Here is a 26,318-nt window from a genome sequence, read left to right as displayed (position 1 = left end):
TCATTCTGGGGGATCCCGAGGCGTTCCAAGGCCAGCCGGGAGATATAATCCCTCCAGCGTGTCCTCGGTCTTCCCCGGGGTCTCCTACCAGTTGGACGTGCCTGGAAAACCTCTAATGGGAGGCGTCCAGGAGGCATCCTCACTAGATGCCCGAACCACCTCAGCTGACTCCTTTCGACACGAAGGAGCAGCGACTCGACTCCAAGCTCCCTCCTGATGTCCGAGCTCCTTACCCTATCTCTAAGGGTGAGCCCGGCCACCCTGCGGAGGAAGCTCATTTCGGCCGCTTGTATTCGAGATCTCGTTCTTTCGGTCACGACCCAGAGTTCGTGACCATAGGTGAGGGTTGGAACATAGACCGACCAGTAAATGGAGAGCTTCGCCTTCCGGCTCAGCTCCCTCTTCACCAGGACGGACCGGTACAGCGCCTGTTTTATTGCTGCAGCCGCACCGATCCGTCTGTCGATCTCCCGCTCCACCTTACCCTCACTCGTGAACAAGACCCCGAGATACTTGAACTCCTTCGCTTGGGGTAGGCAGTTTGTCCCCACCTGGAGGGAGCAATCCACCGGTTTCCGGCAAAGCACCATGGCCTCAGATTTGGAGGCGCTAACTCTCATCCCGGCCGCTTCACACTCGGCTGCAAAACGCCCCAGTGAATGCTGGAGGTCACAATCCGAGGAGGCAAACAGGACCACATCATCCGCGAACAGCAGAGAGGCGATCCCGAGACTCCCGAACCGGATCCTCTCCGCCCCCTGGCTGCGCCTAGATATCCTGTCCATGAAAGTCACGAACAGGACCGGTGATAAAGGGCAGCCCTGGCGGAGGCCAACACCCACCGGGAACGTGTCTGACTTACTACCGAGGATACGAACACAGCTCCTACTGCAGGCGTACAAAGACCGGATAGCCCGTGCCAACGGGTCCGGCACCCCATACTCCCGCAGCACCCCCCACAAAAACCCCCGAGGGACCCGGTCGAAAGCCTTCTCCAAGTCCACAAAGCACATGTAGACTGGTTGGGCAAACTCCCAGGACCCCTCCAGTAGTCTTGCAAGGGTATAGAGCTGGTCCACTGTCCCACGACCGGGACGGAATCCGCACTGCTCGTCTTGAATCTGAGGTTCGACAAGCGGTCGGAGCCTCCCTTCCAGCACCCTGGCATAAGCTTTTCCCGGGAGGCTGAGCAGTGTGATGCCACGATAGTTTGAGCACACTCTCCGGTCCCCCTTCTTGTAGATGGGAACCACCACCCCGGTCTGCCAGTCCATGGGCACTGTTCCCGACCCCCATGCGACACTGAAAAGGCGTGTCAACCAAGACAGCCCAACAATGTCCAGCGCTTTCAGCATCTCAGGGCGGATCTCATCCACCCCTGGCGCCTTGCCACCAAGGAGCTTTTTGACTACCTTAGCGACCTCTGCCAGGGATATGGGAGAAACCACCCCAAAGTCTTCCGGCGCTGCCCCCTCTCCGGGGGACATGTTAGCCGGGTTTAGGAGTTCCTCAAAGTGCTCTTTCCACCGCCCGACGATGTCCCCAGTCCGGGTCAGCAGTTCCCCCCCCCTGCTGAGAACAGCCTGGGGTAGGCCCTGCTTTCCCTTCCTGAGCCGTCGGATGGTTTGCCAGAACTTCCTTGAGGCCAACCGAAAGTCCTTCTCCATGGCCTCCCCGAACTCCTCCCATGCCCGAGTTTTAGCATCCGCGACCATCGCAGCTGCAGCCCTTCTGGCCTGCCGGTACCCGTCAGCTGCTTCAGGAGACCCCTGGGCCAGCCAGGCCCGAAAGGCCTCCTTCTTCAGTTTGACGGCTTCCCTCACCCCCGGTGTCCACCACCGGGTTCTCGGGTTGCCGCCACGACAGGCACCGATGACCTTCTGGCCACAGCTCCGAGCAGCCGCGTCCACAATAGAGGCTTTGAACATGGTCCACTCGGGTTCCATGTCCCCAGCCTCCCTCGGGATTTGTGAGAAGTTCTTCCGGAGGTGGGAGTTGAAGACCTCCCGGACAGGGTCCTCCGCCAGACGTTCCCAGTTCACCCTCACTACACGTTTGGGCTTGCCAGGTCTTTCTAGCCGACTCCCCCGCCATCTGATCCAACTCACCACCAGGTGGTGATCAGTTGACAGCTCTGCTCCTCTCTTCACCCGAGTGTCCAAGACATACGGCCGCAGATCAGATGATACGACTACAAAGTCGATCATTGATCTCCGGCCTAAGGTGTTCTGGTACCAGGTACACTTATGAGCCACCTTATGCTCAAACATGGTGTTCGTTATGGACAAACTGTGGCTAGCACAGAAGTCCAACAACAAAACACCATTCGGGTTCAGATCGGGCAAGCCGTTCCTCCCAATCACGCCCCGCCAGGTTTCTCTGTCATTGCCCACGTGAGCGTTGAAGTCTCCCAGGAGAACTATGGAGTCGGCAGGCGGCGCCCTTTCCAGGACCCCTCCCACCGACTCCAAGAAGGCCGGATACTCCGAACTGCTGTTCGGTGCATAAGCACAAACAACAGTCAGAGCTTTACTCCCTGCAACCCGTAGGCGCAGGGAGGCGACCCTCTCGTTCTCCGGGGAAAACTCCAACATAGCGGTGCTCAGCCGGGGGCTCGTGAGTATCCCCACTCCCGCCCGGCGCCTCTCACCCTGGGCAACTCCAGAAAAGGACAAAGTCCAACCCTTCTCCAGGAGCTTGGTTCCAGAGCCCATGCTGTGCGTGGAGGTGAGCCCAACTAAATCTAGCTGGTACCGCTCCACCTCCCGCACCAGCTCCGGCTCTTTCCCCGCTAGCAAAAAACCCTGATGAATTGCAGCCCACGGACTAAAGTTACCTCGCCCGGACAAGGGAAACCGGGGCACCCTCCCGGAGCCAGACCCAGGAGGGGAGCTCGTCGGCGAGCGTCTGGTGGCCGGGCTTTCGCCCATGGGGCCCGGTCGGGCTCAGCCCGAAGAAACAACATGGAGCAGCAGTCACCCCGTGGACCCACCACCCGCGGGGAGAATTATCGGGGTCGGGTGCTATGCAGACCGGGCGGCAGGCCAGGCAGGAGACCTGGGCGAGCCGATCGCCGGCAGCATAGACTAGCTCTAGGGACGTGGAACTGAATAGACTGAATAGAAGTGAAGAAACACACTGGAACAAGAGATAAATACAACCAGGGAAGAGCAGACTGAAGACAGCATCTGTTGACAAGGTAGACACATGTCTCAGGATAATGTGATGTTTTTGCTGAACATGCTCACATGGGGGTTCAATATTTATATATTCTATAATGAAAACACGTAATCCTTTCTATTCTAAGACTGTTTTACTGGAATTATTTTACTTGTACTTTTTAAGATTATTTCTGAAAGCAATTTTCATACTTAATATTTTATTTAGGTATTTTTACAGTTAAAGAGAAATAAATCCTTTGAAAATTAAAAAAAATATATAACACACGCAAGTAACCATGCATCTGGCAAAGAAGGATCAAAAGAAGAAAAAAAACAGATTAAATAAGTTAATATATATAAAGAATCTCGAAGCAATTTTCAAAGACAATCTGACATCATTTTTAAATACACAATGATCATGTGTTTTGTATGTTTTCAGTCTTTTAAATCTTTTTTATCTTAAAAATGGCTGAAATTTCTCGAGCAGAACTTTTTGAGTTCCAAGGAGTCTGGATGACACACTTGTTTACAGACAATTGGGAGAATATTCAAAACTTTCAGGCCAGGCCAGATGATGTACTTATTGCATCATACCCCAAAGCAGGTCAGTACACCGACATGAACAGGACGCTCTTTGCTTAATATGGATCTATACATATCGATACTTATCTTATCCTCATCAAACATTTGGAGTATTATCCATGTTATCTTTCAGGAAACACCTGGGTCTCCTACATCCTTGACCTGCTGTATTTTGGCCAGACACTTCCAGAGCGCGAGGCATCCGTCCCTCTCGCTTCAAGGGTGCTACTGTTGGAGATTGCCTTCCCTTCTCTGCAGCCAGGTTGAGTTAATAATCACATACTCACCATAGTTCATGGCTCTCAAACATTTTATGCCATGGTGGTAATTCTCAGCCTTTTGGATGAATCAATAAACTACATTTCTCACATTGAAAAACATGGCATTGTAGAGCTTGTGTTCCAGGGAGCGTGCAATAACTTCATGAAAACTGGTGCATTTATAATCATCAAGGCATTTTAATGTTGTATTGTATTTACCACACGGTAGGATTCATTCACATGTAAACTGTTTCATGATGTTCAGGATTAGGGAATCCTCCACCCGTAGTCAAAGGAACAGACCTGATCAACGACCTGTCCACCTCTCCTCGAATCATTAAGACTCATCTTCAAGTCCAGTTTCTGCCAAAGTCCTTTTGGGAGCAAAACTGCAAGGTCACTAATACCTTTTAAGAGCTATATCCATAGTTGACAAATGCACTCGTTCAACTAAATTATTTAGTTTTTTAGGATTTAAAGCCAGGGAGATAATTCAAACAACCCCCCGTTTTCTTACATGATGCATTTTATACAGGTTACCTGTCAGGTGGTGATTTAAGGGAGGACCCAAACGCCGAAGCAGCAGTTCAAAAAGTAAATTTAATCCATAAACAAAAATTAGGTCAGGCCTTACACAGGCCGAGGAACGCACAAACAAAAGAGGAATCCCAAAATAGGGAGCAAGAACAGGAGGCAAAAACCAGTAGCAAAAAGGAAACAAAAACAGGCAGCGGAACGAACCGACAAACACAGTTAAACTCACGGGACATCCAACAGGGGTAACAGACGGGGGAAAACCAGTACAATCCGACAAGGGGACAGGAGACAAACAGGGTTTAAATAAAAGGGGAAGGTAACGAGGCACAGGTGGAAAACAATGAGGACAGCACAGGTGAAGGGAATACACAATCAGGGAACAAGGCGGACAGACAATTGTGAAGTGAAGAAGCACACTGGAACAAGAGATAAATACAACCAGGGAAGAGCAGACTGAGGACAGGAGGTGCTTTGTTGTTGTTTTGTTTGGTTTCTATTTGCTTTGTTGGTTTGGTTTTACTTACTTATTTTGTTTTGTTTCTTTGTTAGTTAGAACAGTTAGTCCTGAATCTGCACACTCCGGTAGTGATGGGACGATGATACCTCAAGGAGTGTATTGACACACTCAACAAACTGTGTCGGCACTGTATTGATACTGTGTTGGTCACCCAATAGTGACCCCTGCAGTAGTTATAAAATCATTGCAGGTAAAGAAAGTCCTTGTTCGTGTAAATGCTAAAACTGAGTTGGTATGTAAAATATAGCAAATTAGAGTAAAAATTCAGAGTTACAATTTTTTAACGTATGTGCACATTTGTCAACTTAACTGTTAAATCATATGAAATAAAAGACAAAAAAGTGATCAGTTCATGAATTTTTATTGAGAAACAAAAGTTTTTCGAGTGTCTTTGCTCCAAGGCGATTTCTCCTCTTACACACCAGCTCCCCAGCCTTGGAAAATACTCTTTCGCATGGTACAGACGATGATGGTGAGCAGAGAGTTTTAAGTGCAAGTTGATGAAGATGTGGGTATATGTTCTGGTTCCATTTCCAATATTGCAAAGGATCTTGGTTTCTGGGTGTGTTTGTTTCTGCCAGGTAGCGTTGGACTTCAATAATGGAGTCAGCTGTTGCGTTCCTCGTCTTCTGGGTCTCTGCAACCTCCATATCTAAAGTCTTCCAGAGATTGTGCCCTAAAAAAATAGTTAATCATTACTTCATTATCACATGATAAATCATATCACAAAGTGCCACAAAAATGTATTTTCATACCTGAACTGGGTTCTGACCCATGTGAAGAGCTAGGCTCTTCTTCTCTTGGGTCAGGCTCTTGGCTCCTCATTTCTTCTACACATTCTGACTGCAGTCTCTTCACCGCTTCACTTGCCTTTTGCTGACTAACAAATCCATTCTTTTTAAATCTGGGATCTAACAGAGTTGCCAGAGTCATCACACAGAGATTCTATGCCGCAAATAGCGTCAGGTAGCCGCTTCCTCAGGTTTTCAGCCAGTTGCTGAGCAGCTGTTTGTGTCACTGTTGTGGCCTGACGTTGAAGCTCAATGTGGAGCATTCTCATCATGGGAATGACCTTCGACCCAGAGACCCTTTTTTCCTCAGACAGTTCTCTTGTAGCTTGGTCAAAAGGAACAAGAACCCTGAGCATCTCTTCAATGATCTGACATTCTTCTGGAGTCAGTGGAGTGATGTCAGGTTTTAATGAGGCCAGTGACACCCAGACTGCCTCCTTCTGCTCAGTCATTCTTTCAAACATTTGGTAGGTACTGTTCCATCGTGTTGGCACCTTGTTTATTAATTTATGGCCCGGTGTTCCCAGCTGTTGCTGTATTTGAGTGAGCTTCTCTTTAGCAGTCACGCTCGATCGAAAGTATGTCACAATGTGTCGTGTTTTGTTGCGTATTTCAGTTATTGTTGGGATTTGATCACATGATTTTCTCACAATTAAATTCAGGGAATGGGCTATACAAATGGTATGCCGTATTTGCAGCATTCGAGCACATGCAGTCATGTTTGCTGCTGCATCAGTGACAAGACACCTGACCTTTCCTGCTATGCCCCACTCCTCCATGAGGCTCCTTTTAACCGTGGCAATGTTTTCTGCAGTGTGTTTCTGAGGAAAATGCTGCACTGCCAAGACTGATGAATGGAGTTCATGGCTTTCTTTGTCCACATAGTGGCCAGTAACAGCTAGATATGCCTCCATATTCATGGACGTCCACATATCAGCTGTTAAAGTAACAGCAACAGCACTCTGGAGGTCCTTTTTGGTTTTCTCCTTTTCCTCCTCATATCTCTGGCTCACCAAGTCCTTGATGGTCTGAAAATAACCATACAAATACTGTTACACCAATAAAATATAGTTATATAGTTAGTACAAACATATAATTAAAATTCTTAAACATACCTTCCTGCTGGGTAGAGCATACGAGGGTACAATAAGCTTTAGGAGCTCCCTGAATCCCTCATTTTCAACAAAGCTAAGTGGCTGACAGTCTTTGATGATCATATTGACCACTGCCTCATCCACTGCTTGCTTGTTAGGAACTGCAAGCCAAAAGAAACATGGGACGTGGTGGTGTAAGATGACATGGTGGTGTAGTGGTTAGCACTGTCGCCTCACAGCAAGAGGGTTGGAGGTTCGATACCAGGCCTGGAGCCTGTCAATTTGCATGCATGTTTTTTTTTTAGCACAATTTTTAGAGAGAATTTTAACATACCTGGGGTACTCTCACGAGTATCTGCCAATTCTTCATTGCCATGCCGAGCTCTATAATGCCTCAGCATTGATGAAGTGCTCTTATTGATATAAGATAGCTCTGTGGAGCAGAGCCGACACTTCACCTACAATAACATAAAAAGTTAATTTATCTGAAAACAATTCAAACCTCTTACACCGGGGAAAACTTCCTAGGACGATCCATGATCAAGCAAAACTCCATCCGACAAACCCACGACATGTTGATACAGTTTGTTTCCTGATAAACACACTTTGGCGCGGCACATCCAAACGACACAGTTCCTGTATCGGTCACGTGATTCTTTCTTAAAGCAATACACGCACCGATACAAGGTTTCCCTCTTGAGCTCTCGGCACAGTGCTGATGCACCAGTGTCGCTCGTCCCATCACTACACTCCGGTACAGTAGGTGGCGGTATGCACCTAGGCAAATTGGTTGCGATCCGCCAGTCAAATTTATAGAAGAAGAAGAAGAAGACTGAGGACAGCATCCGTTGACAAGGTAGACATATGTCTCAGGATAATGTGCTGTTTTTGCTGAACATGCTCACATGGGGGTTCAATATTTATATTGAGGAACGTGCATTTAAAAGTAAAAGGCAATTCCTTCAGTTGAGAACACAAGTCGTGTCTCGTTTATTTTACATGTCGTAACAACACAGATGGCGCTGCCCTCTAACCTAACAAGCATTGGCACATACGCCATCAACCACAGTCGAACTCTTAAAGGGACCGCGATCCCGGAACAGTAATAGCTACGTGTATAACACATTACTTGAATAACTGCCTGAAACAACAGTGTATAGAACCACACTAAGAACAAGGGTGAATTATGAAATCCCAGTCACTACACACGTCCCCCCAGAATTCACACTATAAGTAAACAATCATCGGAGAGGCGGCCATATTAACCGGCCGGAACGACTGTGTTTTACAGTGGGGTCGAGGAGAGACCACCGTGGCAGGCGTACCACCACGACACGGGTGTGGGGCCCGGAGTGTGGAAGCCCCGGGAGGGAGAGAAACAGGGGGTGGTTGCAGAGCTGGAGGACGCCCGCGTCGTGGGGCCTGGGCCAATTCAATGGGCCTATCAATGTTCAAATGAGCCGGTTTGAGGCGATCAATGGAGAGTCGCGCCGATTTACCACCCATGTCCACCACAAAATGTTTGTCTCCCGTCTCCAAAACACGGAATGGACCCTCGTAGGGCGGGCGTAGCGGCCCCCTGTGAGCGTCGTGGCGAATAAAGACGTATTCAGCCGTCTGAAGCCCAGCAGGGATGTGCGACTGAGGGAGGCCGTGACGGGAAGTAGGGACAGGAGCAAAAAATCTCGCATTGTCCAGCAGTGCGGCCCACTGGAGAGTCGGAGACCAGGGAACGGTGGAGGTAGGGACAAAATCCCCTGGAACCCGCAGTGGCTGGCCATAAACAAGCTCCGCGGATGAGGACTGCAGGTCCTCCTTCGGTGCAGTCCTGATGCCAAGCATCACCCACGGGAGCTTGTCGACCCAGTTGCTTTCCTTGAGGCCGGCACGAAGAGAAGCCTTCATTGATCTATGAAATCGCTCACAGAGCCCGTTAGCCTGCGGGTGGTATGCAGTCGTGCGGTGGAGTTTTGTTCCGAGGCTCTGGGCCACCGCGTTCCACAGCTCAGACGTGAACTGCGCGCCCCGGTCAGAGGATATGTCCGAAGGGGTGCCGAAACGGGCAACCCAGGTGCCGATAAATGCCTGTGTCATCTCGACAGATGCCAACGACGTCAGTGGCACAGCCTCAGGCCAACGGGCGGTCCTGTCAACCATGGTCAACAGGTAGGTGAAACCCTGAGAGGAGGGTAGAGGGCCCACTAGATCCACATTTACATGGTCAAACCGCCTCTCTGGCACCGGAAACAACTCTAACGGGGCTTTAGTGTGGCGGTGTACTTTGGCCCGTTGGCACTCAAGGCAAGTGGTAGCCCAGTGTCTTACGTCTTTTTTGAGGCCGTGCCAAACAAACTTTGCCATCACCAGCGTCTGTGACGCTTTCGAACCAGGGTGGGAGAGACCATGGATGGCATCAAAGACGCGTCGTCTCCACCCCGTGGGAACGATCGGCCCGAGGACTGCCTGTGGAGACATCACACATGAGCGTGGTGCCGGCTTCACCAAAAACCACATCCTCTATTTTCAAACCCGTAGTCGAGGTCCTCAAGGTGTGCACGTCTGGGTCTGCAGTCTGGTCCGCTGCCATGCGGCTGTAATCCAGACCAAGCTGGACTGCCCCTGCCACAGCCGTGACAGGCAGTCCGCCACCCGATTGTCCTTACCGGCCACGTGCTGCAAATCCGTGGTGAACTCGGAAATGTAGGACAGATGACGTTGCTGGCGGGCAGACCACGGCTTGGCCAACTTGGCTATGGCGAAAACCAGTGGCTTGTGGTCCAGCAGGAAACGAAAGTGTCTGATGGCGAGGTAGAGACCCAGCAGCTCCCGGTCGAAAGTGCTGTACTTACGCTCGTTAGCGCGCAGCTGGCGGCTGAAGAAAGCAAGCGGCTGCCAGGCCCCGCCTACCCACTGTTCGTAGACGGCACCGACAGCGTAGTCCGAGGCGTCGGAGGTGATGGCGATGGAGGCCGTGGCTGCAGGATGAGCCAGCATGGTGGCCTGCGCCAGGGCTGCCTTAGTGTCAGTAAAAGCCTTGTCCCTGCCCTCTGTCCAGTCCACAGCGTGCGTGGGCTTACCTTTCAAGGCCTCGTGCAAGGGCTGCATGAGCTCAGCGGCTCGAGGAATGAAACGGTGGTAGAAGTTCACCATGCCGAGGAACTCCTGCAGGGCTTTCACGGTGAGCGGGCGCGGAAACTGCGTGACCGCCTCCACCTTCGATGGGAGCGGCACTGCACCGTCTTTGGTGACTCTGTGTCCTAGGAAGTCAATGGTGAAGAGACCAAACTGGCACTTGGCAGGGTTAACAATCAGGCCATGTTGGTTGAGCCGCTCGAAAAGCGTTCGGAGGTGCGACAGGTGCTGAGATTTGGACGTGCTCGCCACCAGAATGTCGTCCAAATACACAAAAAGAAAAGGCAGGTCACGTAAAACAGAGTCCATGAGGCGTTGAAAAGATTGGGCTGAGTTTTTAAGGCCGAACGGCATCCTTAAGAACTCAAAAAGACCAAACGGCGTAATCACCGCCGTTTTCGGAATGTCCAGTGAATGCATGGGCACCTGATGATAGCCCCGCACGAGGTCTACCTTAGAAAATAAATCACCATACCGGCCAGGTGTGCTGAAAAATCCTGTATGTTCGGGACCGGGTATCGGGCAGGTGTCGTTGCCTCATTAAGCCGCCGGTAGTCGCCACATGGGCGCCAGCCGCCACCAGGTTTGGGGACGATGTAAAGGGGTGACGCCCACGGGCTGTCGGATCGGCGGACTATTCCAAGGCGTTCCATGTTAGAAAACTCAGCCTTAGCAACGGCAAGCTTGGTCGGGTTGAGGCGCCGAGCACGGGCGTAGACGGGTGGACCAGTAGTGGCGATATGGTGCTCCACACCATGTTTCACGGCCGACGCAGAGAAAGTGGGCTGAGTGAGTGCTGGAAAACCAGCCAGCAAACGGTGGAAGTCATCCGATGTGGAGAGCATGCCAGACAGTCGTATGGGGTCAGCCTCGCTGAGTGTGCACGTATAAGAGCAGAACGTGACAGCGTCGATCAAACGCCGGTTCTCAACATCCACCAATAGTCCATGCGCACACAAAAAAAATCAGCGCCAAGGAGGGGAACGGCGACTTTTGCCGTGACAAAATCCCAGCCAAACCGATGCCCTCCAAAGCGCAAATCAATGTACCTTGTGCCATACGTGCGGATGGGGGTCCCATTAGCCGCTTCCATCGGAGGGCCATGGCTGTCGGTCACCATGTCCAAACGGGATGCAGGCAGGACGCTCCTCTGTGCACCCGTGTCGCACAGGAAACGCCGCCCGGAGATGTTGTCATGGATGAAAAGTAGCCTGCCTACGCGGCCGTCACTCATGGCCACTAATGAGCGCCGGCCTTGGTGTTTCCCAACCCGCCGAAACTGCACGGTGAGCGGCATTTAAGAGCCCTCGGTCCAAACTTCTCGTGATGAAAGCACAAGCCTGAAGAAGACTGCTGCCGACGAGAAGAGGATGCTGCGACAAGTGTGGAATCCTCCATTGTCACAGGAGCGACGTGCACGGGAAAACGCGCGGCCATGACACAGTGCCCTTGGCTCGCCAGGAAAAATTTATCAGCCTCTTCAGCCAGTTTTCTACAGTCAGTGATTGTGGTGTTGGCCAATGCAGCTCTGACTTGGGAAGGCAGCTGACGCAGGAAAAGTTGGATGAAAAGAAAGTCGGCTCTGTGCTCACCCAGGATATCTAGCATACGGTCCATGAGCTCAGACGGTTTGCTATCACCCAGTCCTTGGAGGGAGAAAAGCCTGCTACCTCTCTCAGCGTCGGACAGTTCAAAAGTCTTTAACAGGTGTGTTACGCCCCGTGGTGGCTCGGCGTGGGACGCAACATAAAAAAAACAACAGTTCCGGACCAGAGCGGGTGCAGTCACACGTTTATTCACAAAAAAATGGCAACACAGGGAACAACAAGGACTTTCAGTGGCACCAAAGAAAAGAACTTAACAAAACCCCATCCCCCCACATGGACAGGTGCTTCGCACCCAAAAAGTACAGGGGGTGGTGCTCACTCTAACCTAGGGTATTAACAACAAGTAAACCTACGTGAGTGCAAGATGTAAACCCCAGGGTATCTTACCTGTCCTCGTTGGCCCTGTGCGCACAACCAAAGGAAGTAACAAAGACAATGACAAAACCAAAGTAGGATGCTAACAAGAAATAGTTTACACAAAAGGTGGGGTAGCTAAAGATAAAACATAAACAAGGAAACAAACAAGCAAGCAAGCAAGCACTAACAGCTAGTCAGCGCTCAAACCGAGCTCTGCCACGCCACAGCACAGCGTGCCGAGTCCAGCGTGCAGGGCTAGAGTGAGACTTGACAACGGAGGACTATTAACAGGGGGACTGGTTGATTGGAGATCTGGAACAGGTGGGTTGAGTGGATGACTGGAACCAGGTGTGTACATCTGTGAAGTGTGAGAAAGACAACAGGAGGGGGAGACAAAACAACAACAAAGCAACACAAAACAAGCACAACACATGTGCGCATACCAGACCGGACACCGTCCGTAACAGGTGGGATTTTAGCGCTGCATATTTCTCCGTAGCTGGAGGCTGTTTAAGGAGACCCACCACCCGGGTCGCCGTTGAGTTACCGAGGGCCGACACAACGTAGTAGTACCGTGTTGCATCAGCGGTTATCTCCCGCAACGCGAACTGCGCTTCCGCCTGGGCAAACCACGCCGCCGCTGACGATTCCCAGAATTCGGGGAGTTTGAGGGTAACAGCGTTCGCGGCCATGGTCGAGTCGTGTTTGCGAATACGCCGAGCAAACAAATGTCGGGGGTCACCAGTGAGGAACGTGCATTTAAAAGTAAAAGGCAATTCCTTCAGTTGAGAACACAAGTCGTGTCTCGTTTATTTTACATGTCGTAACAACAACACAAGATGGCGCTGCCCTCTAACCTAACAAGCATTGGCACATACGTCATCAACCACAGTCGAACTCTTAAAGGGACCGCGATCCCGGAACAGTAATAGCTACGTGTATAACACATTACTTGAATAACTGCCTGAAACAACAGTGTATAGAACCACACTAAGAACAAGGGTGAATTATGAAATCACAGTCACTATAATATATTCTATAATGAAAACACGTAATCCTTTCTATTCTAAGACTGTTTTACTGGAATTATCTTACTTGTACTTTTTAAGATTATTTCTCGAAGCACTTTTCTTTTTTATACTTAATATTTTATTTGGGTATTTTTGCAGTTAAAGAGAAATAAATCCTTTGAAAATTAAAAAAATGATACACGTAATTAATCATGCATCTGGTAAAGAAGGACCAAAAAGAAAAACAGATTAAGCAAGTAAATAAGTTTAAAAAAATATATATACACACATAAAAAAAATCTCGAAAGTTTTCAAAGACAATCTGTTTTTAAATATACAATGATCATGTGTTTTGTATGTTTTGAGTTTTTTTCAAGATGGATGATATGCCATAGTTTTTGATCACCCAATAATCATACGTTTTCAGTCTTTTAAATCTTTTTTTATCTTAAAGATGGCTAAAATTTCTCGACCAGAACTTTTTGAGTTCCACGGAGTCTGGATGACACACTTGTATACAGACAATTGGGAGAATATTCAAAACTTTCAGGCCAGGCCAGATGATATACTTCTTGCATCATACCCCAAAGCAGGTCAGTACACCGACATGAACAGGATGCTCTTTGCTTAATATGGATCTATACGTATCGATACTTATCTTATCCTCATCAAACATTTGGAGTATTATCCATGTTATCCGTTTTTCAGGAAGCACCTGGGCCTCCTACATCCTTGACCTGCTGTATTTTGGTCAGACACTTCCAGAGCGCGAGGCATCCGTCCCTCTCGCTGTAAGGGTGTTAAACATGGAGATGGCCTTCCCTTCTCTGCTGCCAGGTTGAGTTAATAATCACATACTCACCATATTTCTTGGCTCTCAAACATGCAAAAATTGTATGCCGTGGTGGTAGTGCTCAGCCTTTTGGATGAATCAGTAAACTACATTTCTCACATTGAATTACATGGCATTGTAGAGCTTGTGTTCCAGGGAGCGTGCAATAACTTCATGAACACTGGTGCATTTATAATCATCAAGGTATTTAAATGTTGTATTGTGTTGTTTTTTTAGAGAATCCTCGACCCATAGTCAACGGAACAGACCTGATCAACGACCTGTCCACCTCTCCTCGAATCATTAGGACTCATCTTCCAGTCCAGTTTCTGCCAAAGTCCTTTTGGGAGCAAAACTGCAAGGTCACTAATACCTTTTAAGAGCTATATCCATAGTTGACGAATGCACTCTTTCAACTAAATTATTTTGTTTTTTAGGATTTAAAGCCACGGAGATAATTCAAACAACCCCCCGTTTTCTTACATGATGCATTTTATACAAGTTACCTGTCAGGTGGTGATTTAAGGGAGGACCCAAACGCCGAAGCAGCAGTTCAAAAAGTAAATTGAATCTATAAACAAAAGTTAGGTCAGGCCTTACACAGGCCCAGGAACGCACAAACAAAAGAGGAATCCCAAAATGGGGAGCAAGAACAGGAGGGTGGGGGAAACAGGCAGGGGAACAAACCGACAAAAACAGGCATAAAACTAGTGTTGTTACGAGATGTGCCGACTCTCCGAAGCGTGTGTCGAGTAATGGAGGGGGCGCTTCCTCGAAGCGCGTATCGAGGCTTGCTTCATTTAGGATAGGAGCCAAAAATGATGACATCCGAAGCCTCGCTGCACCACGTGACTGCTTCGAGAGCGAGAGAGAGATCATCTCACCATCACTACATAAAACAGTTAAACTCACGGGACATCAAACAGGGGTAACAGACGCGGGGAAACAGTACAATCCGACAAGGGGACAGGCGACAAACAGGGTTTAGATACAAGAGGAAGGTAACGAGGCACAGGTGGAAAACAATGAGGGCAGCACAGGTGAAGGGAATACACAATCAGGGAACAAGGCGGACAGACAATCACAGGGGCAGGAAGTGCAGGAACACAGAGGACACACAAGACAAGGACATCACAATAAAACAGGACACCAAACAAACCAACATCATAACAGTAGAGGGAACTGCTGCGAGGCGGCAGCGGGGACATGGAACGGCTCGGGGAAACTAGACTCGGGGGCGCCGGGCTTTTTGAAATATCAAAGGATTGACTACAGATTTTTACCATGTTTATGTTATTAAAGAACTTTTTTTCTGTTTTAATTTTACTTATAGAATTGTTTTTTATCGTAAGGCTGAATGATGACAATAAGAAAAAGAGACATCCAATACTTCCAGCTACAAGTACAGCTGACTTATGATCAGTTGTTCATGAACACTTATTATATGTATTGTAATGGTAAAATAAAGTGTGGTAATATTGTGAGGATAAGAGAGTCTAAATTGAACCTTAAATGACCCTCAGGGATGGATTACCAAATTGAGGGAGAAAACAGATGTACTGGGATCAAAGGGGTGTTGATCTTCCTGCAGTGGTACAGGGGGAGGGTCGTAAACAGATAAGGTGTTGATTGGGAATGTAAGTTGTGTTTGGTGGGAACGGAGGGGGATCATGTCTCTCGTAACAGACTCAGCTACTTGGTCTCCTTCATTGCGGGGTTTAGAGGCGGAGACCTCATGGTGTTATAAAATGGGGTGATAACGGTTACTCCATTGAGAATTCTGTGTTACAAGCTGCGCCAGTAGCTGTGACAGACTTGTCCTTCCTGCAGGAATAAACAGACTTAAGACAACTTTGATTCAGAGACTTCATTCCTTTTTAACAGATATGATACAGGACAATCTTCCATACTAGTATGTCATGCAATGCTGCTCTTCAGATAATGCAAGTGTTTTCTTGTTGTGTAGATCGTCTACGTGGCCCGCAATGCAAAGGACAGTGTTGTGTCTTATTTCCATTTCGAAGGCATGACCTTACTCCACCCAGCGCCTGGAGACTGGAGCAGCTACCTCCAGAGATTCATGGAGGAGAAGAGTACGTAGGAAATGTTGTAATAAATTCGCTTTTATTGAAGCTGCACAGATTTCCTCCACACTCAAGTGTTTATATGTATTATTCCGTTGCTTTAGTGGCATTTGGATCCTGGTACGACCACGTGAACGGCTGGTGGGAGAAGAAACAGAGTCATCCAAATCTCCATTACATGTTCTATGAAGATCTGGTCGAGGTAATGTAGTTGTTTTTGTGGGTTGTGGGTACTTTTCCAAAAAGATGCTGTAGGTGTTAATAGTGCGATACTTCTCTCTTGACCACACGTCTCCAGGATTTTGGACAGGAACTAGACAAACTCTGCTGCTTTCTTGGTTTGTCACCTTCGTCTGAGGAGAAGGGAATGATTACACGCAGAGTGCAGTTTGATGACATGAAAAAGAACAACATGGTCAACCATTCAACGTTCAAAGGGATGGATTTCACAAAGTCTTCCTTCATCAGAAAAGGTACAGTGGATAGTGGCATGCAACACATACCTGACATGACACAATCAGATCTCCACCTTTATCTAGAAATACCTGTCTGATTTTCTGTGGTGCTGCAGGGAAGGTTGGTGACTGGAAGAATCACTTCACTGTGGACCAGAGTGAAAGGTTTGATGAGGACTACAAGCAGAGAATGAAGAATCCAACACTGCAGTTTCGTACTGAAGTTTAGACTCTGTAAATAAGAGGAGACACTACAGGTCAAAATTGTAACAAATAGATATCAATGTAAAATCTAGAGACGCAATTAGTCAAAGGAGTAAAATTAAATCCTCAGTGCATGGAAAAATGTTGTTTTCTAATACAGTGAATTCTGTGGTAATTCCCATGTGGATAATTAAACCAACAGAATGAAGTATGTATGGAAATAAAAAATAAATGAAAATATGAACACGTTTTCTCATTTTTATTTGAATCCAGACATGAAAATGGAGCAAGAGATACAAGAACACAAGTTCAATGAGTAAAACAAATGAATGAACCTAACACTGCACTTCTGCACTGAGACTACAGACTGGAGTTGCATATTGATTGTATTCTCTGAGGCACGTACTGCTTTGTTGGGGGGAAACACTACGGGTGCTGGAGGGGCCACCCTGGTCATGAAGTAGAAGAGGTAACAGCGGGTACTGATACAGTGAAATCTCACAGGTTCATTGGAATGTAGACAACAACATAAGGCCATTGTACTGCAATTACTAAACAAGGATCTCACATCACTGGGAGGGACCGAGACTCTCGTCAGGAACAGAGGCGTGGACTGAGTTTCACTCCAGAACGATGTTCATCCAAAAATGTCACGTCTTGAAATGAATCATTATTCAAAACAGGAACCTGTGATGACATTTCAGTAATCATTTTGTGAGAATAAAGCTCAGTTTGATTTAAACAGAACAGGATGTCTCATGTTGGAACAAAATGTTAATTCTAGACTGAACAGGTCAATGAAGAAACTAAATGTGTGTTTCTGTTTCTCTCTAAAACCTTCGTCATCATTTATTGCCAGAATAAAAATAAAAAATAACTACAATTTCTGTAAACCGTGGCAATGTAGAACGTCATGACAACCTCTGCAGTAACGTATTACATGTAACAGCTCTGCAGGTCCTAAACAGATCCCAGGTTCACGTCGTATAAGAGCTCCAACACATCAGCAACAGCGCTTTAGATTGTCTTTCACAGTAACAACTACAGCTATGTTTCAAATACACCTTTATTCATGAACATCAAAAATAACGTTATTTACATTGTTGCTTATACATCATATATTTGAAAGATATTTTCCTCTTGGGTAGTAAAATACTTCAGTCTAGTGCTCAGGCTTACAGTTAAGTGCTCTGTTATGGAGTTAAGGTCTATTATATGAGATCTGAGGTTCATGCCAAGCCAGTCTCACGTGGTGCAAAGCTGTGCAGCATTTCAATATTTTACACATCAAACAGTCTCAATTGATTCAATGCAACGGATTTTGATTTAATATTCTCAGTCAAATCCTGTGAGAACGCAGTCAAGAGGCTTTAACCGTACATCATTATTGATTGCAAAAAAAATAACAGGATGAGACCGATGCTCGAACCTCACCGTGACGTTCAGCGACAGCTAAAAGCTTCGGAGGCAGTTTCCCCGACGAGCAAGTATCCGCATGTCTCTGGACGTTTTTTTAACCGCCCGCCTATTTATGCAACCGGCTTCACATTAACATACGAGGGAGCATGGACGACAACAACAGCAGCAGCAGCAGCAGCACGTTACGAGCCTAGAAATAGAAATCTGTTGCTGAGTCACTATGATACTGGTAAGACGCTACAGAGAGTTCACCCAAATAACGTGTCTACAGAACCGTAAAAACAGCACGGAACCAACCAAGGTTATGTATGGCACATCTTTACATCACAAAGCATTATGGAAATATGGAAGACAGCAAAGAAACTCTATGAAAGCTATGATATTTGTTTTGTTTTTTGCCCCCACAGAAATAATAGAAGCGGGAGCTACAGACGCTTGAAGCCACGTGTGTCTTTTAACCCTTCAAACTTATTGACATGAATGTTCACACATTTCACACCCGGCACAAGCAAGGGGCTTTGTATGTATGGTCCCAGTGCACTTAAGAGTGATACCAGTGTTATGCATGTGTGTGTGTGTGTGTGTGTGTGTGTGTGTGTGTGTGTGTGTGTGTGTGTGTGTGTGTGTGCGTGTGTGTGAGAAAGAGATGGAAAAATGTGTCTGTGCTTTGTCTCCCAGCTTTACCGTCAGAGTAAAAGGTATGCCATATTTGTTCCACAATAAGTTGTTAAACCCTTCAACAAGGAAAAAGGCAACTATCCTTTCGGGTCTTCACCGAGAGAAACTTTTAAATACTTTCCCTCTTCTAAACTGTATTAATTTCAGGCAGTTCATCGATCATCTTTTTCCTAATTTTGTTGAAGTCTTGGTCGGGAACGGTATTTGGAAAATGGGTTTGTTTGAAGTCATTGGTCCTCATGTCCAGGATTTGGTTCATAGATCTATGATTTCACTGTTGACGCTGGCGGAGTCGTCCTGTCGGCTGACCTCCAGGTAACTCCGCGACCCCGCCGGCCTCCCAGCCCTCCCCCGCACCCTCTCCGAGTCCGGGGTGATGAACGGCCGCGTGTCGTCCACGCCGTCGTCCCCCAGATTCCCCGTCGATGTCCTGGAGGGACGCAGTGACACGGGGCAGGACACTGAAGAGGGGACGCTCCCCGACTCGTTCCCAGCCCACCGGTGGCCCTGGTGGGAGGGCGTAGGGGGAGCGGTCACCTGCCTGCTGGGAACACTGCTGAGAACGCTGCCCCCCAGTGGCATGGAGGACTCTGTGGCGGCGTCGCTGCTCTCGGAGAGCATCTGGGGATCACTGTTCCTGCGGAGCCAAGGCCCCGGGCTGACCCCTGACCCCGGGGAGGGGGTCTGCGAGGTCAGAGGATGAAACAGGCTTCCTCCTCCGAACAGGTGCTCCCTGTTCAGGGCCTCGTCGATGCTGCGGGTCAGGTTAATGGGAGACGGGGGCCGCAAGTCAAACTCATAGAGAGACAGGGAAGTGTCCCGGTCCGGATCCAGATTGCCACTCACCGAGCGCTGCGGGGGCCGATCCAGCGCCTGCAGCCTCAGCAGGGAGCCTGTGGAGCCGTCAGATGGGCCTCGTTCTGCAGAGTGGCCCCGATGGTTTCGTCCCCGGTTGCTGTCTTTGACACAGCGGGGCTGGGCGCTGGCCAGCTCGTGGTTCTGGTTCCTGATTAGACTCTTGCTGATGTCCGCTCCAGGGCGCTCCTGGCCAGCCCAGTTGTTAGGCACCTCCCCAGGTCCTCCTCCCCCTCCTCCTCCTCCTCCTCCCACCCCATTGCTTTCAGACTTTCGACAGGGCTTCCCCGTAAGGCTCTGGACTATCTTGGACCAGCAGGTGTGTCTTTGTGGGGAGCCTGTGGATTGTCCAGGAGATGGCAGGTCTCCTGCCGCTCTGCCATCTGGTCCGCCTTCCTCCCTTCCATGGCAACCTTGAGGCCTCCAGAACACCCAGGAAGCCAGGAGTAGAAGGGAGAACCCCCAGGCCAGCTCCAGGAGCCGGGCCCAGAAGTGCACCAGCCACCATCCCCAGTTGAAGCGCGTCCAGTTTCCGAGCAGTCCATAGAGCCATAAGGTGGCATGAACATGCAGCCCACAGCACAGCGACCCCAGGACCGCGCACACCGCCAGCACTCTCCCCAGAATCATCCCCATCCTCTTGCTCCCTGTCCAAGCCTTCCTCCTGGCCTCCTCAGGGACTCCAGGGTGGGGAACGGAAGAGCTACGTATGCGTGGAAACACATAGCAGAGGAAGCCGAGACAGAGGGCCAGGCCCCAGCACAGGGACAGGACCTGCAAGGTGACGGGCACCACGGGGGACAGGGCCGGGGAAAGCAAGTCGGCCGCCAGCAGCAGAGTACACTGCAACACGGCCAACACGGCCACCAGGGGAGGACGCTCCAGAGGGGAAGGTAACACACTGACTCCTGCCACCCTCACAGCCAGCAGAGCCAGGGCAGCCTGCGCCCACACCAGCAGGTGCAGAGGCAAGTTGTAGAGGGCCGTAACCGCGGGGCGAGGAAGGAGCTTCCGAGTGCCATAGGGGTCGATCAGGAAGAGAGCGGCCCGGAGGCCTCCGGCCAGAAACAGCAGAGCGTTGGCGAGGGCGAGAGCCCCCCGATGAGGACAGTTCGCCCCAGGGGACAAGGTGAGGCCGAGGGCCGCTCCAGCAAACAGCAGGAGGAAGAGACTCGCTGAGCCGTAGACGTGCAGCTCCCAGGCAAAAGACAGCGTCCGGCTCAGATCACCCCAGTAGAGGAGCGTGCCGTTAGGGGAGGGCGGGTCGCTGGGAGAGGGCGTTGGGTTAGACGTGGAGTGGGGGGCTTGGTGAGGATGTCCCAGGAGGACGGAGCGGTTTCTCGGAGCAATTCCAGCCTGATGTGTGGGGCTCAACCTCGTGTGGGCGACAGGTACGACACCGGTGGCAAGGACGGAAGGGGTCCCTACGAAAAGAGAAACAGAGTTTTTAAATATATAAAAATACTACTATAAAATATACTCATCTAAAAAGCAGAGCTTTAGAATAAAAGTAAATGAAATACAATACAGAGCCACTAGAGGGAGGTAGCTCACCGTCAGAGCCATGATGTCTTAGTTCTTCATTGTAACTTAATCAGCTCTGCACACACATTGTCCAAGGTCTACATTTAATATAAATATGAAGGCCTAATAAAAATGCATAGCTTCTTTTTCTCTTTCCTCTCAGTGTGTCTCATCCCAAAACATGGCTTATAAAGAAATAACAAACCTAAACCACAGAAAGCAGAAATGTATACACATCGTGACATGTTTGTTTATTTATTTACTAAACCGGTTAATACCAGCATGTAGGGTGACGAGAAGGTTTACACACTCAAGGCAAAAATCTTATTATGTCATTTTCATCAACGTATTGACAAAAACAAAAAGATGCCCAGAAGGTCATGTAATAACAGTCATAACATGCCATATGATTTGAAAGCTATTCCACTGCATAATCCCCATCACATTCATAAATTCAAATGTTGCTGAGCAAATGTCCTCGGAATAACTTAATAGTAATTGTGTGGAATATTTGGATTATATTATGTAATTACACCCACATTATGTAATTACACCAAACAGCGTCACAAAGCAGCCTCTGTCAGAATTTTCAGTGTCATGCAAATACATAACTATACCTCAAGTATAGACAGCACCGTGACAATGTGGCATCTCACAGTGTGCTGCAGGAATCAGTCTTAAAACCAGGAAGTGAGTCAGCATTTTTGCACTTGAAGTCAATGGGCTTTTGGTCAGAGGCCTGGAATAAGGTCTGTGGTTAACACAAGCTTCAGAGATTTTAATGTTTTGTTCGACAATGTATAATATGTCAATAAACATCGCAGCTGTGTCTTAAAAAAGTGTCTCAATGGAACGACGTCCACTAGCCCGCCTTTACAGCCTCGTTGAGTTTATACTGGCGCTCGTGTGACCGCGTGCGACTTCGTTTACAGCCTCGCGTTACTTTTAACTTTTGCACATTGGACTCTCGCTTTGTTCATTTGACATTTCACAAAACTTGTCAGGAATCATAAACTCGTGTTTGCAACAGAGCTTTTTTTCCGGCAATAATCACTTTGGCTTTTTCAAGAGATCCGGTGCAAAGATACGTCATTCCTGCAACACTTGATTCTCCGTCTCTCTCGTTTGATGCCTTCACACACACACACACACACACACACACACACACACACACACACACACACACACACACACACACACACACACACACACTCACACACTTCAGTTTGCTCAAGGCACTCCACCTTATCCTCCTGCAAAACCTTGGAAACACCCGCCACTGGGGCGCTTTCAATTTGAACTACTAAAGGCGAAAGGCTGTCTATCTCAAAATTATTTCTCATAAACCTAAACTTTAAACTTGATGGATGGTGGAACAACACGATCAGCCACTAGGCGGACGCTAAACCTGTCCTCACTACATAGGAGACGTGCATAAAGCTGACAACGACTAATGACTCACTCTAACATGTGTTTCACATCCTGGCTCCCTCCCTCCGATAACACACACACACACACACACACGTTTCACTTTCAGACTCACACTGCATACAGATCCCAGACACACTTCTTTATTTATATAAAGGTATGTTTTACTTCCTTCCCTCAACCCTCTTTTTTTTCTTCTTTTTCTTCTTCTTACAGGAGCAAGATCCAGACACATTCCAGATGTGCCGATCACGTTTCACAGCTGGATGCACTTACCCCTACCCTTGAGTTTTCTCTTTTATAAAACTCTGCTTACACTGCTTTAAATGTCCACACGGTGCAATGGACAAAACAATAAACGCTGTTTTCCATCTCGTATGACCCCCGACACACATGTGGACGGATATTTTCATACATTTGGACGGCGGATACAGGCGACAAATTAGATGACCGCACCTGGGAAGAGGCACTGGTTCAGATATGTTCATCATCCTTCAATGCCAGACATCATTAAAAACTGTTCTAAATACTCCATAGGGTTCACAGGTCCAGAGCCTAGAGAAGCCATACTGAACCCAATGTCGATCCCACCTGCATTAGGTGGACGATTGATCCTGATACTTTGTGCCACCAGTGTCGGGCCGGCCCTTTAGTGGGTCAGCTTTAGGAGTGGAAGGTACAGAACGTACAGCCATGACGCCATGGATGTATCACAGGAAGAGATCTGGACCCAGCGTGAAAGGTGGCGCCCAGTTCATCCTTATGAAAGTTGCTCAGTGGACTTCTTAGTGGGGAATTCAGATGAAAATACCCGGATCTTCCGCATTATGGGGCCCATGGAGTTATGGAAAATAACTCTGGATTTAGCTGCTAGTGCATTTGACATTTGTTTGGACATAAGTATTTAATAAAAGGCTATTGAGGTGTTCGTTGATTCTGGGAAGTTGATTCCCCTGAAAAAAAATAATCCACTGAGTTTCCGACGTCTTTTTTCCAATGTAAGTCTATGGGGGGAAAAGTATTTTTAGGATCTCGTGGGGTCACCGTTTGGCCACAATGTAAAATTTGCTTCCAAGGTGGAACTCATGCTGCTTTGTTTGACAAAGAAACAGCCAATAGCGCTGCACATAACACAGAGGTGGAGGAGCCTCCATATATGGACACGGTTCAGGTTGAAAAAGTCAGACGACGGGCAGAAAATGATCATCTGCCGATTATGTCGACATGTGTTTTTAAGGGGTGGTAATAAAAGTGATAGGTTTGGTGAGCAAGGAGAGAACGTGTTTACGGTATAAATATGTGGGATCCGAATAACACTTATTTCTTGTTTATTTCACAGATTTGTCTGTGACATAAACAGGGCAGAGTCTGTTTTTTTTTCTTCCTCTGTTTTTACTTGACATCTCTTTGTTGGTACTCTCGTCATTATTATGATTCATAGTATGATCTGAACCATGTATTTAGCTTGTCTCTATGCATCTATGTAATGATCTTTGGACCTGAATTATTCTTACAAAACCTTTAAAAAGTGTTATATAAAAAAAAAGATATACCGTACAAAATGGTATTTCCATGGTTGTAGGACTTTAAGAAGATGACCTGCCAGGGAACCTACTTTAAAAGTGCTCACGGGAGCGTGCGTGTTTAAAAGTCATTAATATGTTGTTCTGGTGGTATCTAAGAGACTGGCTCATGCGCCCCATGTGTCATACTTTTTCCTTTTTCCATCCATGTTTTTTTCTTCTCCCCTCCCTCCATCCCGTCTCCGTGCATCTGGTTTTCATTACCGTCCTCGCTCCCTGCACTTCTGTGCCTGTACCTTTCTTCCATCACACTTCCACCCGCCCCATCGACTCTCATCTCTGTCTCTTCCTCAGGCCCTACTTTCCTCTCCTGGATCTCTTTGCATGGCTGCGATTCTTCTCCTCCTCCCCCTCCTCACCTCCTTCTCATCCATTCTTCCCTCGCTGTGTCTACCCCACACAACTACCATCCCACTTTTCCACGGAAAAGTTGCTCTGCTTTTTCCCCCCCTTCACACTCTTTTGAAGCCTTTTCCAGATACTTCCAGTAAAACAGATTCCAGCTGCACAAATAATTCCATTCTAAATCATCAGATAGGATTAAAAGAACAAAACTAGTAATAGACCTTCTTTTTCGTACCTGTCCTTGACGACTGTGAAGTGGTGCTGGCTGTGTTTCTTCCCATTTGAGCGGTTTTGTTTGGGCGACGTGTTGGTTTGGAGGACGTTCTCACGGCCTCCTGCGTGGTGGGAAGCGTGCTGGCTGTCGATGCGGTTGTCGCTTGCTGTGTGGTGGTGTCTAGCGGCTGTTTATTGCTTATGGTGGGTTTGGAGGATGTCGTGGAAGTGGAAGTATCTCCGACGGTGGAAGGAGTGTTCTCTGTCAGTTTACCTAAAGAATGGTGGAAAAGAGACATTTGTGACACGGTGTAAAGACTTTGACCTCAACAGCACCTTTGCTGTCCCGATCCAACACATTTGATTTCTCACCTGACGGTACGACGGTCCGGGGCGGCGCCCGTGTTGCCACGGTGGACGACGGCGGGGCTCTGCGCTCCGTCTGTGGCGTCGTGGAGATTTTACCGGCCGTGGTGAGCGCGAACAGGTGCGGCTTCGTGGTCCGACTGTCAAACGGCGGTGGCGTTTTTACATCCGAAACGTTCAATGTCGCCGTCTGCGCCTGAGGCTGATACTGAGCCATTTCATCCGCCGCCGTCGACCGAGGAACGGGCGCTTCCTCGGTCACGGGCATCGCTGATGGAACGCTACCTGATCCAAACTCCTGCAAATCACCATCCGCCGTCTCTTTGAGCGACCCCTCCTCTGGATTTCCCGCTGCCGCCGGCTTATCACCTGCAGACTCAGCGACTGCGGTGAAGGTCAAAGTGGGCAGAGGAGGAGTTGAGCCTTTCGTTGTAGCATCTCCCTTTAGCAAAGCCCTGCTTAAGGCTAAACTAGCTGTATCCGTCCTGGGCCTGGAGGCAGTGGGTTGAGATAGAATCGGCCCGCTGCTGAGGTTCTGCATTGAAAGAGCGGATATAAAAGGAGGAGTGGACTGAGGGGTCGGGCGAGGGATTCTTCTCCCCGGTTTCGCTGCATTCGTGGTCGTCTGTCTATCTCCAACTGTTGCTCTGATGGGCACGTCACTGCGCCCTCTGGGAGGTAGAGAAGGCCAGAATCTAGCGGTCTGCTTGGTCGGTACAGGTGAGGAATTAACAGGCATGTCCAGATGAGAGAACGAGGAGGAGGAGCCGATGATGATCTGGGCATCTGTGGGATGGAGGATGGAGAGGAGGAAGCCCAGGAAAAGGAGAGACATGCGAGCCATGGTCTGCCTCTGAGTGGTGAGCGCCGGCGACTGGTCTGTCTGTCTGTCTGTCACACCATCCTTCAACTGTGATGCTGTTGACAGAGAAAAACAGGTCATTTTTACTTTTTATTAAATAAAACAATAATTTTGGGAATGTATACCAGGTGGCAACCAGTGTCTTAAAGCTGCATTCTCTCTACTGACCACCAGGGGGCAACTCCTCTGGTTGTATAGAAGTCTATGCTTCATGTGTTGAAGCTGCATTCTCTCTACTGACACAGGGAGTGACTCCTCTGGTTGTATAGAAGTCTATGCTTCATGTGTTAAAGCTGCATTCTCTCTCCTGACCACCAGGGGTGACGCCTCTGGTTGTATAGAAGTCTATGCTTCATGTGTTAAAGTTGCATTCTCTCTCCTGACCACCAGGGATGACTCCTATGGTTGTATAGAAGTCAATG

At 48.4% G+C, this 26,318-nt stretch overlaps 2 protein-coding genes across 2 annotated transcripts; one reads left to right on the top strand and one right to left on the bottom strand.

Moving 5' to 3' along the window:
* Nucleotides 1-13,502: 13,502 nt before the first annotated feature.
* LOC306743894 (cytosolic sulfotransferase 1-like) lies at nucleotides 13,503-16,648 on the top strand (the record flags this gene model as incomplete). Its single annotated transcript, XM_079226459.1, has 7 exons — nucleotides 13,503-13,641; nucleotides 13,757-13,885; nucleotides 14,118-14,242; nucleotides 15,847-15,973; nucleotides 16,069-16,166; nucleotides 16,263-16,437; nucleotides 16,536-16,648. 7 exons carry the CDS (start codon nucleotides 13,503-13,505, stop codon nucleotides 16,646-16,648), a joined length of 906 nt encoding a protein of 301 aa, XP_079082585.1.
* A 2,253-nt stretch (nucleotides 16,649-18,901) lies between these two features.
* LOC306743893 (uncharacterized protein) lies at nucleotides 18,902-25,893 on the bottom strand. The gene is made up of 3 exons (XM_079226458.1): nucleotides 25,041-25,893; nucleotides 24,691-24,942; nucleotides 18,902-20,999 (listed from the first exon to the last, which is right to left on the bottom strand). Exons 1-3 carry the CDS (start codon nucleotides 25,876-25,878, stop codon nucleotides 18,976-18,978), a joined length of 3,114 nt encoding a protein of 1,037 aa, XP_079082584.1. The 5' UTR covers nucleotides 25,879-25,893; the 3' UTR covers nucleotides 18,902-18,975.
* Nucleotides 25,894-26,318: the final 425 nt, after the last annotated feature.

Source organism: Taurulus bubalis, assembly GCF_910589615.1.
Source record: "Taurulus bubalis genome assembly, chromosome: 11".
NCBI classification, from domain to species: domain Eukaryota; kingdom Metazoa; phylum Chordata; class Actinopteri; order Perciformes; family Cottidae; genus Taurulus; species Taurulus bubalis.
The sequence above is the reverse complement of the archived record's forward strand: the minus strand, read 5'-3'. Positions and strand labels throughout refer to the sequence as shown.